Below are 17795 nucleotides of genomic sequence, written 5' to 3'. Positions count from 1 at the left end.
CACACTCCTCAGTACACACTCTCTTCCCACACACTCCTCAGCACACACTCTCTCCCCACACACTCCTCAGCACACACTCTCTCCCCACACACTCCTCAGCACACACTCTCTCCCCACACACTCCTCAGCACACACTCTCTTCCCACACACTCCTCAGTACACACTCTCTTCCCACACACTCCTCAGCACACACTCTCTCCCCACACACTCCTCAGCACACACTCTCTCCCCACACACTCCTCAGCACACACTCTCTCCCCACACACTCCTCAGCACACACTCTCTCCACACACACTCCTCAGCACACTCTCTTCCCACACACTCCTCAGCACACACTCTCTCCCCACACACTCCTCAGCACACACTCTCTCCCCACACACTCCTCAGCACACACTCTTCCCACACACTCCTCAGCACACACTCTGTTCCCACACACTCCTCAGCACACACACTCTTCCCACACACTCCTCAGCACACACTCTGTTCCCACACACTCCTCAGCACACACTCTTCCCACACACCTCAGTACTCAGCACCCTGCCCTGGTCTATTAGTTGCGTCAGTGTGTTAATACTGTCTAACAAAAAAGAAGGTAAAAAATAAGTTTCAAAGCATGAATATACATTAATGAGAATAAATTCTAATCATCAAACACCTTTGTCATGCTCAGCTAAACTTCTGATTCTGTATTACTGAATAGTACAGCAATTATAAGACTCATTAAATACCGCGTTTCTAAAGTGATCATACAAATAGAAGTGAGAAGCCGCAAATAAACATGTAACACTCTGGAACTCTGGAGTTAATTTTGTTTTGGCACTATGTGGTCATATGAATGGTAACTGTCCCAAGTTGGTGGCACTGTTTGGGAAGTTATGGAACGTTTTGGAAGTGCAGCCTTGCTGGAAAAAGTACCTCACCAGAGCAGGCTTTGAGGGTTTCCAGCCTCCCCCACTTCCTGTTGCTCTCTCTGTCTCCTGTGTGCAGATGAAACACAACCTCTCTTTTCTGCTCCCGCTGCCTTCCCTTCCCTGCTATGATGGACTATAGTCCCCGTGACCTTCAGGCAAACTAAGCCTCTTCATCCTTAAGTTGCTTTTGGTCATGGTACTTTATCACAGCCAAGGAAAAGGGACTTATACACACCACATATCTTATTTAGTTTCTAATAGTTACAGGTATTCCAAAGAGAAACTTAAATATCAACAAGGTAAGAAATGACTAGGAAAAAGACAGGAGCTTATTAGGGACAAAGGAAAGGAGACAGTTATTCAGAAAAAGAACTACCGCCAACGACAAGACAGCAGCTTCCCGCAGTCCCTGTACTGAACAGCAGAGGCAGGGATGCGGGATGTCCCTTGCCCAAGAGAGCTCTTAGATACTGACTGATCGGTGCTGCTCTTGTCTCAGTCCATAGCATCCGAGTTCAGAGCTCCATTTCTGCTCTCAGACCGCACACTCTCACCACCAATCAAAACGCCGCATCCATGGTGTGTTCCCACTGCCCTTTCTTCCCCTGAACAGTATATTCGGCAAGTAATCGCCTAGAAAATAAGCAGCTTTTCTCTACTGTATCACACTCAGAACACTCCACAGCTTTCTCTTTGTGCAAAATGAGACAGTTAACATACTGATGCCCCTGGGCCTACAGAGACTTGGCCAGAAAAGAAAGGGTTAGGATGGAGTTAGCTAAGAACCCCAAGTCAAATACAGACTCAAATACCAAATCTCGCACCAACTCTGATGCAGAGCGCACCCTTCCAGCTGCTCTCCAGCTGCTCTTCCCAGTATCCAGGTGGTCTCTAGCTGTGTGGAGGCAGTGTGGGCTTTCTTAGTGCAGTGACCTTCACCGGGGATGGACATGAGTCCCTGGGCCATCACAGATATTACATGGGCAACGTCTGTTCCTCTCTCACCTGTAGCTGTGTGTGACTGTGATACAGGGTAGATCCTTTCCATTCTGAGAAAAGGGTTCAGGCGCTTTTCCCGCTGCAGAGGGAAGACCACTTTGGTAATAGCATTACTGATTCTTCTCCATTCCAGTATCAGGCCTGGCAAAGGATGCAAGGCCTTTAATTTATTTAAAACTTCCTGGAAAGAAATATAACAAGGTTAAGGTTGGAATCTTACCAAATTCAATGGTAAATTAGAATGTCTAATGATGTAAACGAAAACATCTCAAAATTTAGTCTGATAAACCCTATATCCACAACTCTGAATCATTGGCTAGGTGTTTTTACAAGTTTTAGAAGTCACTATAATGATAAATCTGTAAGACAGCAATATGGAAATGCTAAACACTACCAATTTATAGCTACCTTTAAAAGACAAAATCAATGGAATATCACTTTCACGGAGTATCCACTTCTCCATACCCCAAGAGTTACATCATCTTTTCTTTCTACTTTTTCTCCTCCGTCTGTCAGAGATTAGAGGCATCTACTGTCAGTGATGGAGGCATCCACTGTCAGTGACTAGAGGTATCCACTGTCAGTGACTAGAGGCATCCTAGTAGTCTCCCTTCTTGCCCTGATACAGAAGTTCCACATCAAGAAAATCAGGAAGCAAGTGTTTAAAATTTAAAGCAAGTGTTTCTATGCTATGGCCCTTATGGAATAGAAGCTAAGGCATCAAAAGGACCAGCCAGCCTCACAGGAGTTGTGCTAGGAAACAGAGTTGTGGACACTTGCCAGGACAGATGAATTGCTCTGAATGATGTCAGGGTCAACATTCCACAGAAGGGCAACTGGACAGCTCTCCACAGCCTATGTGGCTACATTTCTCTAGCCCATTTTCCCAACGGAAAGTCAGTAAACCAAGCACTTCTTTCCCTCTCCCCAATTAATGCACTGTTCACAGATAATCACTAGCAAAATTCCCTTGCAAATGACAGATAAGTCTTAAAACAAATCCATGGAAAATTTATTTTTTTCACGAAACTGAAAAAAAATATTTTTCTGCTGTAACACTTTTGTGTTCATGAAATCAAATTCTACCAAAACCCCGAGCACACTGGATAATAATAAGCAATGTCTGCAGGTGTGAGCTCACAGACATCCACACAGTTTCTTAGGACAGAGCTGCTAACTAGATTACAGTCCTGGTGCCCAGGCTGCAATGTCTCCACAGGGCATTCCAGGATCCTGAACCACCAACCAGTCTGCTCACTCCAACCTGGATAAGGTCACGTGGTGCCTTATGGTGGCTCTTGAGGTCACCAGCACTTTTCCTGGCACCAAACAGCTAAAAGTAGTTCCGACTCTGCCCCGCGAGTCCCCAGAGCACCTTGCTGGTGCTGAACCGTCTTCCCAGCCTCAGCTGGTGGCCACTCTCTGTCCCTCTCCTGGTAGAACCCAAGGTTTTCTTGCCGCCTTGCATTTTCATCTCTCCATTCGGTGGTAGCTTCAGTTCCAAAAACAAAACCTGCAAAAATTAATATTTCCTCAGTCACGAAACATACTCAGAAACACACACCACACACACACACACAGACACACACACACATACACACCACACACACACACACACACACACACACACACACACACACACTCTACTCTCCATAAAGAAAGCCCTGAAAGCACTACTGAACCCAATACAGATAAAACACAGGCTTCAGAAAAACGAAGTTTCTCATGTTCTTTAAACTACAAAACTCTCTTGATTAACGGGGCATTTTGATTAAGGTTTATAATATTTATTGATCATTTACCATCTACGTGATGGTCACTTAGTATACATTTTACATTTATTGACACAACCTTCTGAGGCATTTCATCACAACTCCCATTTCACTGATGGAGAAACGAGACATAAGGAGTTGATGCACTAACTACTCCCCCCAAGGGTCAGGCCGCTGCTGGCTAATGAATGGAGGAGGAGGAGGGAGTTTAACCCAGGGGCAGGCTCCACCCGCAGCCTGGGATCTCGACTAAACCTTACATGACTGACTACAAACAGAAAACAGCAGAACAGTTGCTGCTCTGCAGTGTAGGAAGGCTCCTCCTCCTCCAAGGCCAACTCCAACTCCCTTTACAGGGAAAGAAGATGTTGAGAGGAGAAAACAGAGAGACGACCAACCTTGTAAAAATAAAACAGGAGTAACTTTGTCAATATTTCAGTAAGGTTACAAAAATCTGAAATTATGGCTAAAAAGGAAAGGTCACAAAAACCTCCTTTTTTATTTATATCTCAGAAAAATACCCAATTTCCCTTTCTGAAGAAAGATGTTGGAACAAAGAAGCGGGTGAGGGCTTATGAAGGAACTGAACTGGCATCATGAAACCATAGCGACACGTCATGAACTCCACCACCAACTACAGAGTGATGGCTACCCAGAGAGTGCCGCCCGGGATTCAGGCACATCTGGACCAACATCCAAGCCTCCTTTACAGCCTTATCTCAGAGTACAGATACAGCTTGTTACCTGGCGCTACAACACTGTCCCCAGTGCATTCTAGTTGTTTTATTTTACTAAGTGTTGGTATTTAGAAGTGTACAGAAAGACAAACTGTAAAAACACATCATTTTAACTAGCAGCTCCTCTCAATGTCTCCAGTTCCAAAACACTACCTGTGCGATGTCATCTGCACTCGTAAAGGAAAAGCTGTGGCCAGCTAGCTGATAGGCCTGAGTCTCAATGGCGTCCAGCTTGGCTTGCATGATGTGCTTCTGACTTTCACATTCCGCAGTACTAAAGCCAATTCCATTCAGTTCTAGCAAGGCCAGGCAGTACTGGGAAGGCATCTCCACTTTACAGAAAACATCTGAAAGGGAAAATGGAAAATGCAATGGTAGACCATCACCTAAGCCATCGGCCCATTAGCATCGCTGAAACCACCCAGAACTGGTTCAGACAATCCACAGCAGTTATCCAAGCTGTCATTCAAACCCAGTCTCCTGAACAGGTCCCCAAACCAGGGAAAGGTGGCAAAGGATAGGTCATTTAAGCACAAGATGCTATCCCTGTCTGCAAGAGTAGAAAAGCTGGCAATCTTGTGAGCAGGCTGAACTAAAAGAGACATTTCTTCTTCTAAGACTTAGAAAACATTCACTGTTCAAATCATTCAGAAAGGATATAGCTGATGCACAAGAAAACAAGACTATTTGATCCCAAGCACCTTAAGACATGGTCCCTTATCAATATTTATTTCACATCATGCACCCCAATCCCAAGCATTTCCATGTCCTTCCATATCTACCCTCCACCCTTGTAATCCCCCCCCAAAGAAAATAAAAAATAAAAATTAGAAAGAAAAACCAAACAAACCAACAAACAATGAAAAGCTGTCTCTCTAACCCCTCTAGGCAATGACTGGCTCCTCCATCAACGCAGCCTTATGTGCATGTACCACTCTGCTCCCCTTCTTTCCCGCATTTTACTGGCACTAGAAGCTGCGGTGTGTCACCCAAATCACCCTTTTGTCCAAACAGCTTCACTTGCAGATGTTCATTGCAATGAGTCATTAGTCTGGTTCCAGGCCTCAGGCTTCTGCTACACCATCAATACTGGACCCTCACAGAGACTCTCAGATATTCTGCTGTTGCCCTGAGTCATGGAGACCCTGCGGCTATGGATTCCCAGGACCCGTCCCTTCATGCTCTCTAGCAGCACATAGGTGGGGAAGATGTTGGGGTGGGCCAACTCAAAGCCCTGGATCTAAGTGGTATCTGAGTTGCTCAGCTCATCAGCTCTCCTGTACCCATGCCACCCACCAGGGCCAGCTCTCCCGCTGGCCAGGAGAGGGGCAGGGCCAGCTTTCCCACACCCACTTCACCATCACAGCCTTCGGACATCAACATGGCTCCAGGCCGAAGTACCGACCACAGACAGCTGCATGGCCTTTGGTGGTAACACAGACCTGGGCTGCAGTAGGACCGTGCTGGACATCACCATGGCCTCAGGTGGCAGCTCAGGCTTCTCACATGAGGATCAGGCTGTTCCTCATCTCCAGTTCTGCCTTTCTTCACAGAGCACACACTGATCCATTTCTTCCTCTCCCATCTTTCTACCATGCTCACTCGCTTCTGGCTTGCACCCACCCAATCCTTGAATTTTCTGAGACAAGATCTCATTATATAGCTCAGGATAGACTCAAATTCACTATGTAGCTCAGCATGGCCTCAAAATCGAGACCTCCTACTTCAGACTTCCAAGTGTTTGGGATTAGAGCAAGTGCCTCCATATTCCTATAAGTGCCTAGCTTATAATTCAGACAGTTAATCCATTCCTAAAAACTACAGCTCAAGACTCTAGCATGATCTTCAGAAGTCAGTGGGAATGACAGACTCTCCAGGACACCTCCCGGAGACAGATGGCAGAGACTGGTCAGGAGCTGTGACCCGCGCTATTGAGCATAAATGCAGGAGCGCCGCTAGAGCCTAGGGGCCAATCTCCCTCTCCTTGGTCAGTCCACCCTGGCCTAAAGAGGCTGAGGTTAAACAAGAAAGCTCCTTTCTGCACAGGAGCTGCTACCCACGATCACCCCAGAAGAACAGCCTCTATAAGCATACAAGTCAGGTCAATGTGGACTCAGTCTCTACAGTCCTGCCCTGTGGTACCAAGAAGAAAGAGAGGCTCTGTGGGAGAGGGAAAATAACCATAGCAACAGTGTGAGAAAGAGCACATATGATGCCTCGTTGATTTTACATCGGACTTCCTAAGACCCAGACAGAAGACTTTCACTAGTTTGGTGTAGGTCCTAGCCAGTAAGTGAGGCAGCGCCAACTCAAGCCATACATCTTCAGCACACTGCTCTGCTGTTTCTGGTTATCTACGGATCAGTCATAAACCGCGTGGTATAATTTCCTCATACTGAAGACAACCTTGATCCCTTCACCATCTTCATTATATATCATTTGCGACACTCTCAAGTCAACAAGTCTGTCCTGGGCCAGCAGACTTGAAATCCATGGTGTCTTGAGAGAAAAGGAGAATCATAAGACTTTCCTTTGCTAAAGAAACCATTGATAGCTCTAAACAGAAAATGGTTCCTCTTTTAAATTACATGAAAGATCTGTTACATGAATAAAGTCATTTGGTAAAATTCAAATATATAATTGTCAAAACTGAATATGATAGCACTAATTCTAATCTTTATAAGGCCAGAGGTCAGCAAATTATGGTAGGATGAGCACCAGACGCATGTCTTGCAAGTAAATTATTAGAAGACACCACAGCATTTGATATGACCATGGCTGCTCTAGTGAGCAACGTCAGACTGAGGACTTGTGACAGACACCGTGCAGTTTGCAAGTCTTTTACAGAGGAAAACCAAACAAACAAAGAAAAAAACCAGGTTTGTTGACTTCCTCAGGAGGTAGCCCAGAGGGTTTGCACACAATGTGTAATGTATCCACCTGTGATGGAAGAGTAGCTAACAATGTGTACATATTATCCCAGCCTATAACATAGAATGCATGAACTCTGCTTTTACCATGAAGGTTTTCCTTCTGCAACGAGGAGTTGAGTTGGTTCATGGAGTTGAAGATGAGAATAGACTCCACAGATGCTCTGTACCGTCCAGAATGCTCAGTGTTCACATTTAGCCCCAGGCTCTGAATTCCTTGGCCTGTCTCTATTCCTTCGAGGAGCGGAAGCTCCTGGGGAAGAGAACTGGTCACTATGCTATGAAGAGTCGGCTCCTTAGAATCTGGGTCGAGAAGCCAGCATGCCACCTGAATGAGACAGTAATCAGACAGTTTGCTTGATTTTTTTCAAAGCCATTTCATGCATTTCTAGGCGGATCTCTGTGAGTTCAAGGCCAGCCTGGTCTACAGAGTGAGATCCAGAACAGGCACCAAAAAAAAAAAAAAAAAAAAAACCCTACACGGAGAAACCCTGATTTGAAAAAACTAAAACAAACAAACAAAGCCATGTACTCCACCAAACTGGAAATTCTAAAAGAAATGGATAATTTTCTTAGTACCATTTACCAAAATTAAGTCAAGATCAGATAAATAATTAAAATAGACCTATAGCCTCTAGTGAAATAGAAGCAGTCATTAAAAGTATCCCAACTGCCAGGCGGTGGTGGCGCACGCCTTTAATCCCAGCACTCGGGAGGCAGAGCCAGGCGAATCTCTGTGAGTTCGAGGCCAGCCTGGGCTACCAAGTGAGCTCCAGGAAAGGCACAAAGCTATGCAGAGAAACCCTGTCTCGAAAAACCAAAAAAAAAAAAAAAAAAAAAAAAGTCTCCCAACCAAAAAAGCCCAGGGCCAGATAGTTTTAGCACAGAATTCTACCAGATTTTCAAAGAAGAATTAATGCCAATATTCTTCAAAATATTCCACAAAATAGAAACAAAAGGAACATTGCCCAATTAATTTTATGAAGCCACAGTTACCCTAATACTCAAACCACATAAAGACTCACAAAGAAAGAGAATTTCCCTTATGAACATACATGCAAAAATATTCAATAAAATACTTGCAAACCTAATAGAAGAACACATCAAAAAGATCATTCATGATCAAGTAGGCTTCACCCCAGAGATGTAGGGGATGATTCAACATACTAAAATCAGTAAATGTAATCCACTACATAAGTAAACTGAAAGAAAAAAACAACATAATCATTTCATTAGATGCCAAAAAAGCCTTTGACAAAATACAGAACCCCTTCATGATAAAATCCTGGACAGATTAGGGATACAAGAAATATATCTAAGCATAATAAATGCAATTTACAACAAGCTCATAGGCAAAATCAAATTAAATGGGGTGAAATTCAAAGCTAAAATTCTAAGAAAAAAATGTCCGATTACATTTGATATTTTTCTAATAACTGTTAAAATAGTATAATTTTCAATTCCACTCTGCATAGTTCATACATCTGTTAGCAACACATGGGAAGAAATGGTGTGTCTTATAGTAGTCTCGGTAAAGCATTGAAGTATCAAATGTATTCTACTGTAATGTAAGCTATCGCTCCTTGATGGCTCAGCATCATAAAGGAACATCACACTTTGCTATTGTGCAAAACTGTTCTCAGGGACTAGTGAGTCTTAGCGCCCCTAAGAGCACTCCCTTTTGACATTCAGATCCACGAACTTCTCCTATATTCTCCTATACCTTCACAATATTGGAAAACTCTTGCTATCATACTCTAAAACCTAACAGTTCATGTTTCACTTCTAATTTACTATGGTATAGAAATTTACAACTTATAACCAAAACTAAAGTTCTTCTTTTTAATCTTTGAGGAAGAACATGACCTTTAACATTTAGAATTTGTGATATTTCTGCGTTCACCCACAGAGGCATTTGGTACACAATGATATATTCTGGGTGAATGAGAAGCGTCTTGTTTGAAAACATTAAGGACATGTAGAATTATCCCTGGGCATTAATCATATTGCCGTTCATAGAGTTACATGTAGACAGAACCTTGGGATCTTCATAGCGCGGTTCCAGGGAGACACCACAGGACAGCAGGAGGACTTTGTAGCTCTGGATGAAGTCATAGGTGACAACAGCCCGCTCTTGGCCAGACTGATTCTGCAGGCAGGATTGAAGGTGCTCCATCCTCTCTTCCACAGTTAGTGTTGGATCCAGAGGAGGCGGGGCCAGACTGGGACTAATTTCTTGAAAGAGAAACAAAGTCTTACTGTTCATTCATCTAAAGCAGCAGTCTTCAGTGGAGAGATGAGGAAGTCAGAACAAAAAGCTGCTTGGTCAGGTCACAACAATCACATACTCCAAGTACTTCATAATCTAAACATGATGGTTTGGACTAGATTTATAATGTTTTATTTCATTATGTGAGTAAAATTCTAAGTACCAAGACTTCTAATAATAAAATTATATTTTCAGAACAGAGTTCAAGAAAGGTAGCAGCTTTAGAAATTAAGTTTAAAGTGGAAGATACAATGTTGTATCAAAAATAAAAGAAGTTCAAGTAGCTACTCAGGCAACACACTGCTCTATAAAGAGAGTGGAAAGACCTCCTTGAAGAGATGACAGACACCGTATGTCACCCTTACTGATTGCTCCTGTCCAAACAGCTGAGGAACGGACTATGTAATCAGATCCCAAGGTATTTCTAGATTGTATCCTTCCCTTCCAAAGGCTCCTCGAACAGTCTCGGATTTCAGCAACCATGGTTCTCTAGCTCATTGCTGCCCCTGGATGAACTCCAGACCCAGATTACAGGAAGAGATAGACTGAGAAGAAACTGCTGCAGCCTGTGTTAATGGCCTCATGGAGCAGGCAGTAGGGAGCAAAGCAGTGTTTCTCAAAGCATTTATTCTGGTCTGTGGGCATGGCTCCAGGGGAGAACACTTGTCTAGCAGGTATGGAGCTCGGGGCTCAGTCCCAGAACCCCCGGAAAGGAGGAATAGAAGGAGAGTGTAAGCAAGGGCACAGTGAAACCACCAAAATAGACCACTCCATGGGCAGAAACAAAGATTTACTGGGGATTCAAACTGCTGGGCTGTCTGTTGGGGACAGGACAGCAACAAAGTGGGTATAGGGTTATAGGTTTGTCAGTTTTGAGGGGACAGGTGTGGGGGAGCAAGAACAGCCTAGGAGTTAAGTAGCAGGAGGTGGGGTGCTGGCCAGACAAGCCTGGAAACTAGTGTGGGGGCTTTGCTAGTTGCAGGCTTGTTTGAGTCAATCACAAACTAGATGCCCATTGCCAGAGGCAGTTGGCTGTAGGGGACAGATAAGGAAGTATTGGCTTTTCCTGACAAACAGAAACCCAACATTTCTGAGGAGTGCTGAATTTAGGTTTTGTTTACCCAGAGTTCAGCCTGAGTTGAGCCCAGACATTGGGCTCATTTAGGACATTGGCAGTGACACTGCCATTTCTGGGGCCCTCTTTGGGCTCAACAGAGGGATAAAGGGAGGGAAAGAAGAATTCATTCTAATTAATATATGTGATTATGCATAAATTAGATATCCTCTTAATAATTATTTTCAATACTAAAAATAAAGTCTATGTAATATCAGAAAGTTATTCTCAAATAATTTAAAAAATTCTCAAAAAAACAAAATACCTCCCTTAGTAGAGGTGACAGAGCATATGTAACTTATCCAAACGTCAATTACTCACCGGAATGCTGGTGCTCCTTCTGCAATGACAGGTAATAGGCATCCTTTCCACCCCAGCACACTGCTAGTCCGACTACCACAACGCCATCAGAGCCGTGGACAGGAAACCCACCATCTTCAACAGGGCTTTCCTCAGGAAAGCTCACTAAATGAATCCAAAGTAAGACTGTCAAAGAAATCTCCAATATTCAGGCATCAAACCAACTATTAAAAACTTTACTTCACTCATCATGGTGGCACATACTTTATAATCTCAGCACTTGGTAAACTGAGGCAAGATGATTATAAACTCAAAGCCAGCCTGGGCTCCATGGCAAGACTCTGTCCCCCAAACATGCAAAACAACAACAGAACAACCTGTCTGTCCTGGTCAGGTTCCCAGTGCTGTGGCAAACACAAACATGACTGTAAGCAGGACAGGGCTGATTTCAGCTTACTGCTTAGGTATGGTCTATTGCCAAGGAAAATCAGGGCAGGAACTCAAGGCAGGAACTGGAGAAAAGACTATGGAGGAATAATACTTCCTGGCTTGCTTTCATGGCTTGCTCAGCCTGCTTTCTTACACCACAGAGAAAGAACCACCTGGCCAAAGGTGGAATGGCACAGTGGACTGGGCCCTCCCACATCAATCATTAACCAAGAAAATGCCCCCCAGACTTGCCTAGAGCCAATCTGATAGAGGCATTTTCTCAGGGGAGGTTCTGTTTCCCAGATAATTCCAGCTTATGCCAAGATGACAAAACACTGGCCCTCACAATACTTAATTGGCAAAAAAATCTGCAATTGTAAAAGATGGATTTTTGGGTGGTCATTTTCAGGTGTGTGTAACTTTTTACATTTCACATCAATTAAGATACCTGTGACCATAAAAACAATGTACCACAACTTGACTAAAATAGATCTATAATGACTAAAGAGAAACCACTAGGTGAAAAAAGCTGTTTTTCAAGTTTCTAGAACAAAAAAGGACCATATGTGCATGCATGCGCACAAATACACACACACACACACACACACACACACACACACACACACACACACACACTTATAGCAAATTCACCAATTCTTAATCAAAGGCACCGAGTTTTACTGTGAACAATTTAGTGTAATTTTTGTATTTACAGTCAACATTTTTTTCTAAATTAACATCTACTTAATTTTACAAGGGTCAAGACCCAATCAACTTAATTTACAATTACAATCTCAATACCTGGAAGATACTGGTACATAGGAAGACAATACATACTTATTAACTTTAAGCGAACTTATGCCTCCATAAGAAGCCTGGGCTCTTATGAGGACATGGGCTCAATTTTATACTTGACGGGTTGGGAATAGGAAATGCTACACACTAAGGGCACATAGAATCTACCAGTAACACACATGCTCCAAGAATTGAAGGTCAGATAAATACCAACACCTTAATGACAAACACATAAATACAGAGCTTTATGAAATCTAATCACATCTCTGATTGCCACAAGGTGACAAGCTGACTATGGCTTCTCCCCAGTCACAGGACAAATGTTCATGGCATCGTTGGAACTCTGGAACCCTAGAAAGGCTCTGTGAGGACTCAGAACCAACATTTCAGTACAGAGTCATCAAGAGGGCTAATACTCGAGATAGTTCCTGGAAAGTTCAGCTAAGTACTTTATGAGATATATAGTACCCATCTGCTGTGTACTTTTATAATGGAGTAAGAGCAATTTGTGAGTACTAATAACTAATAAAAACCATTTTAAATTAAAGTACTTTAAAAGTGTAATATTATCCAAAACATTTACTATTTTTATAAATTTAAAATAGAATGGAGAGCAATTATTAGTAACTAGCTGAGCCAAATAAAGAAAAGCTACACATATATCCATTTAGAAGATTATTAAGTGGATATAGCTATTCAATTTGAATAAATTATATATAATATCTAAAATTTAAAAATTCAATCTCAAGCCACCAATGCAGAAAATTAAAATTGTAAAAATCCTTACCTTGCTTCAGCCTTCCACCTATGGTAGAGGTTCTGGAAGATGCCGAACTTATCCTCTCACAAGCCAGAGAGATGGAAAAGCGCTTTTGGCCTCGCCACTCCTTTACAAAGGTTAGAAACAGAGTCCGGTCACTTGCTACATCAATTATGGCCAAGCTTTCTGAGCTGCATGAGGATGGAGTGAACTGCAGTCCATCCTGAGAGAACTGCACAGGAAAACCTGTGTCTCCAAAGGAGCCGTCATCTTGGAAGCTGTCACTCTGTTCTTGATTTATGTCATGGTTTTGGCTATCTGAAGGTGAGCCAAATGAACAGCGCTCCCCTGGCAATACAACCTTGCCAGCTTTCTGACGATTTACAAATGTCCCAAGAGTCTCTGGAAACGCCAGCTTAGACGTGGAAGCAAGGATGGGTGTGGGAGGAACGAGGCCGTTGTCATCAGCTGTGGGGCTTTCTTTACAAGCTGAGGGAGATGAGGCCCCCCCACACCTGGAGTCATTCCCCACTCCCTGAATCCTGCTTTTAACTTCATTGTTGGGAAAAAGTGAAGTTCTCTGAACTTGAAGGGTCTCCAAATTTGAATTCATTTCCTGTCTCTCACTTAACTCTATGCCATTTCCTTCAAAGCAAGACATGTTTGCATGTGTTAATTTGGGTCTTTCGTTTTCTACAGGACTAGACACTTTGTCTAAAATGCTTTGCAGTTCTGGACTTAAGTCAAATGATGCTCCTGACCAACTGAACGAATTATCCTGATTGGTCTCAGTGAGTTTGGAGTTCTGAACCCTTTTGTTTTTATCTCCTCTGACCACTTCTGCTTGGGCACACACATTACCCAGCATTGCAGAATCACGGAGTTCTAATGTGTTAAGGGCTACTGAGTTACAATTCTCTTGGACACGAAATGAAGCCATACTGTCCAAGGCTTCGATCATCTGAGCAGAATCCATCTCTGAAAATACAATCGATTCACCACTAGAACAAGCCACCTGCTCCTGAATACCCTGATGTCCGTTCACATTTGCCTTCAGAACTGGGTCTTCTTGTGGGCACGGAGAATGGCTGACATGGTTTGGTGTCATTTCAGAAAGGAGGGGCTGCTTTGCCTGTACATCAGGTGACTGTCCTTTTACTAAGCCATCCTCACCAAAACTGTCAAATAGTATACTGTCACTCATATTCAAACTGGTTTCAGGCAGACTGTCTTCCTCTAAACCAGTAGGAGTTCCTGCTGGAGGAGCCAGAGGTAGGACTGGTTTAACCACTTCTTGTGTTTCAAAACCTTGAAGGAAACTGTTTAATTGGGAGTCAGTAACAGAATGATCATTCTCTTTAAAGCAGGGGCCGTTTCCCCGCTGTGCTGTTGGAGAGTGGGAAACGGGGCTTTCTGGAGCTGGCCTGCCAAGGCCCTCTGCAGAGTCCTGTTTACTGGACTCTACACTCCTGCTCTCCACACGGCCTGTGTTAGCTGCTCCTCGGAAATGCTGTTCACCTGGAGGGCTGTGGTCCTCGGTCTGAAGGAAGCACTCGGAGTCCTGAGTGTGAGAGGCCATCTCTGTCACCCCTGCCGCCGCCTTTGTTCCTTGCTCCACGTGTTCAGATGCCACCTGCTCAATTATTTTCACTGCCTGAGTATCCAGGTAGAAGCTATCTCCAAAGTCACAGGGGACAAGGTTAGAAACATGATTATGTTCAGTTTTATCTGTTGCATAAGCATCCATTTTTTCTTGTATTCCAGAATTTAGGAGATGCTCATGCTGGCCACCTGCTTGACCAAGTCCAGCTGACTGCAGTAATCCACGAGGTGCCTCAGTCCTGCCTGGATTATTTCCCAATGCCTGACAGTGATCTGACTCATCCTCTTTGCTATTAAGCTTTATGCTTTCACATTTGATGGTTGCAACACCATTTGAGTCTCTGGCCATATAACTAACTGTTTCACAGGACACTTGTCTCTCTATTGATATTTTCCGTTTGGTGCAAGTGTTTGTCTGTCTGTCACACTGATTTCCCAGGCACTGGCTAACTGGGTGGGTGTCACAGTGTTTCCCAGAAACATTCTGGCTTTTTGTTCCATTCTCTATGAGTACCTCATTTATTTTTCCTATCTCAGTATCAGCCAATTCTCTTCCATTGCTAGCAACACCAGGGGTCTGACCAGTCACATCTTTACTCTGAGATTCTACAAGGGAATATTCCACAACACCATTACTTTCTATTTTTTTCCTTAAGCAAGGCTGCTGCATTTGTAAAGGGAATGAGATTTTGTTGTATTTTTCCTTGGCACAAAAAGATACATTTTTTGTAAGCAGCTCTGGACTTCTAAATTCTGTATTTCGTTTGTCTAAGAAAAACGGGTCTTTACATAGAGCAGATCTAGACACAGTCTGTCCCTGGAAATCGTCTCTATCATGTTTAGGCCCAGAGTCATGCACCAGGCTACTGCCCCGAGATTTTTTTCGATACTTTCTGTCTCTCCAAGATGGAGAACTGGTGTTCATGTGCTCCGAACTAAAACTCAACACAGCTTTTCTTGTTTTCTCCAGAGAGGAAGTTTGAAGAACTTCCTTAGGGCTTGGTTCTCCTTCATTCCGAGACATCCGAAGCTTCTTTTTGTTTATACCCAAAGAAGTCTGTTTTCTTGCTCTGCAAATGTAGTGCTGCGGCCGGTGCTCCTGACTCCCCTGGGATAAACAGAGGGAGTCTGCACGCTTTCTGTGGTCACCTAAGCCTTGGGCTGCACCTGGTGACTGTTTGCCACTAGAATCACTTGCTCTCACACTATTTCTGTTCTTTGATGTCAACCTCTTGGGAGATCTCTTAGTTTGAGATTTAAATGTGTACTCCTTTGCTTCTGACCCACTACTGGTCTGTGAATATGTGCTAGAACTCAAGGGTGAATCTGGATCCCAGTGCACTCCCATTTCAATCAAGTCCTGCTGCAGAATGGCTTTGGCTTCTTCCACTATTAAGGCTGCTGCTTCTCTTGCAGACAAGCCCTTTCGGCCAGGCACCCAAATGGTTCGCATACTGCGACGTTCCTCAGCTGCTTCCTCTTCCTCATCCACTGCCTTTCGGGCACTATTCAAGGACACGGGAAAAGGGCAAAATTATGCACTGATTCATTCATTCATACCACAAATCCATTCTCGCTGAGCTGGTTCAGGGAACTAAAATGACAGCAGAGCACGTGTGCGCTCACGCACAAGAGGCGGGGGAGACAGACAGACAGACAGACGGAGGCTCTCATGGTACTCATATTCTAGCTGGGGGAACTGGAAAATAAATGTTTAAAACATATTCTGTCAACTGGCATGAGTGAGGGTTATACAGAAGTGAGGTATTGGAAAGGGTAGGTGGTTTGACAATATTAATAGCATAATACAGGAAATCCCTTCTAAGACAGATTCATTAAGCAAAAGCCTTAAAAACTGAGGCTGGAGAGATGGCTCAGCAGTTAAGAGCACTGGCTGCTCTTTCAGAATCCCAATACCCACATGGCAGGCAGCTCACAATCTGTAACTTCAGTTCCAGGAGATCCAACACACTTTTCTAACCTCTGTAGGCACTGCATGAATGTGGTATACAGACATACATGCAAGCAAAACATCCATACACATTAAATACATAATAAATAAATCTTTTTTAAAAAGTGAGAGTCAGAACTTTTTCATTGAAAAGAAACCCTCTGACAATATCAGCTCTGAACAAAGCATGTGAAGGGACTGGAATGTAAACAAAGAAGGAAAGCCCTGTAGAAGGAAGAAATGGCAGTGAGTGGCTTTCCACACACTGCCTCAGATGGCAGGATCTAACCAGTACCAGGGAAGAACCTGGAGGTCGCTGGCTGACTGAATTCAGGAGAAATGCTTAGAAATGAGAATGGGAGTCAGAAAAATAATTCCAAATTCTTTATATAAATTGCCTCATATCTGGCTTTAAGTCAGTGGTCCTCAACCTGTGAGATATCCTGCATATCAGATATTTATATTACAATTCATAACAGTAGCAAAATTACAAGTATGAAGTAGCGACGAAATAACTTCATGGTTGGGGTCACCACAACATGGGAACTGTATTAAAGGGAGGGTCACAGCTTTGGGAAGGTTGAGAACCACTGCCTAAGTTATGCCAGTGTGGACATATTCCAAATAGCTGGTTACAAGTCTGAGCCACTGGTGCTGGCAAGATGGCTCAGTGGGTAAAGGTGTGTGCAGCCAGACCTGACACTGACTTCATTCCCTAGGATCCAAAGAGTAGAAGGAAAGAACCAACTATCCACAAGCTGTCCTCTGACTTCTGTACATAAATAAATCTAATTTGAAAATTAAGTCTTAACAGCTAACAGAGAATTGAGCTACTGCTCACCACTGGGAGAGAAAACTGGAGAGTAAGCTCTTCTGGAAGATAATGGTCTAGACCCCAAAGGGCCAAATAGTATGTAATTAAATGCTAGGAGGAGGACAGGGGGTGGTAAAAAAAAATAAATAAATAAATAAGTGAAGCATGATGGCTCAGACTCCTGCTTCCAAACCCATGCAGTGACAGGGAACAAAGCAGCCTCCTGGATAGAACGAATGCAGGCCCACAACAGGTTTAGGAACTGTCACGGCTTGCATTTTGCAGTCTCTTGCATCATTCCTACCAGGGGAGGCAAACTATGGCAAGAACTCTTATGGAGTGGCCCTATGGCGTGCACCAAGCAGCAGGCTGCCAGCATGCACATGAGTCATGTGGGTGGAAGGCCCGGCCA

The 17795-nt window shown here is 43.6% G+C and overlaps 1 protein-coding gene across 2 annotated transcripts in view; it reads right to left on the bottom strand.

Moving 5' to 3' along the window:
• The window catches only part of Polq (DNA polymerase theta), an 80644-nt gene that overhangs the window by 21486 nt on the left and 41363 nt on the right, over positions 1-17795 (bottom strand). For both annotated transcript variants that reach the window (XM_015994600.3, XM_076548837.1), the window contains 7 exons: positions 13044-16123; positions 11054-11197; positions 9388-9584; positions 7437-7677; positions 4573-4766; positions 3286-3423; positions 1917-2091 (listed from right to left, as the gene is read on the bottom strand). In XM_015994600.3, the coding sequence (XP_015850086.1) occupies positions 1917-2091; positions 3286-3423; positions 4573-4766; positions 7437-7677; positions 9388-9584; positions 11054-11197; positions 13044-16123 (4169 nt within the window). The remainder of the gene's footprint in view (positions 1-1916; positions 2092-3285; positions 3424-4572; positions 4767-7436; positions 7678-9387; positions 9585-11053; positions 11198-13043; positions 16124-17795) is intronic.

This window comes from Peromyscus maniculatus, chromosome 12 (genome assembly GCF_049852395.1).
Source record: "Peromyscus maniculatus bairdii isolate BWxNUB_F1_BW_parent chromosome 12, HU_Pman_BW_mat_3.1, whole genome shotgun sequence".
NCBI classification, from domain to species: domain Eukaryota; kingdom Metazoa; phylum Chordata; class Mammalia; order Rodentia; family Cricetidae; genus Peromyscus; species Peromyscus maniculatus.
The sequence above is the reverse complement of the archived record's forward strand: the minus strand, read 5'-3'. Positions and strand labels throughout refer to the sequence as shown.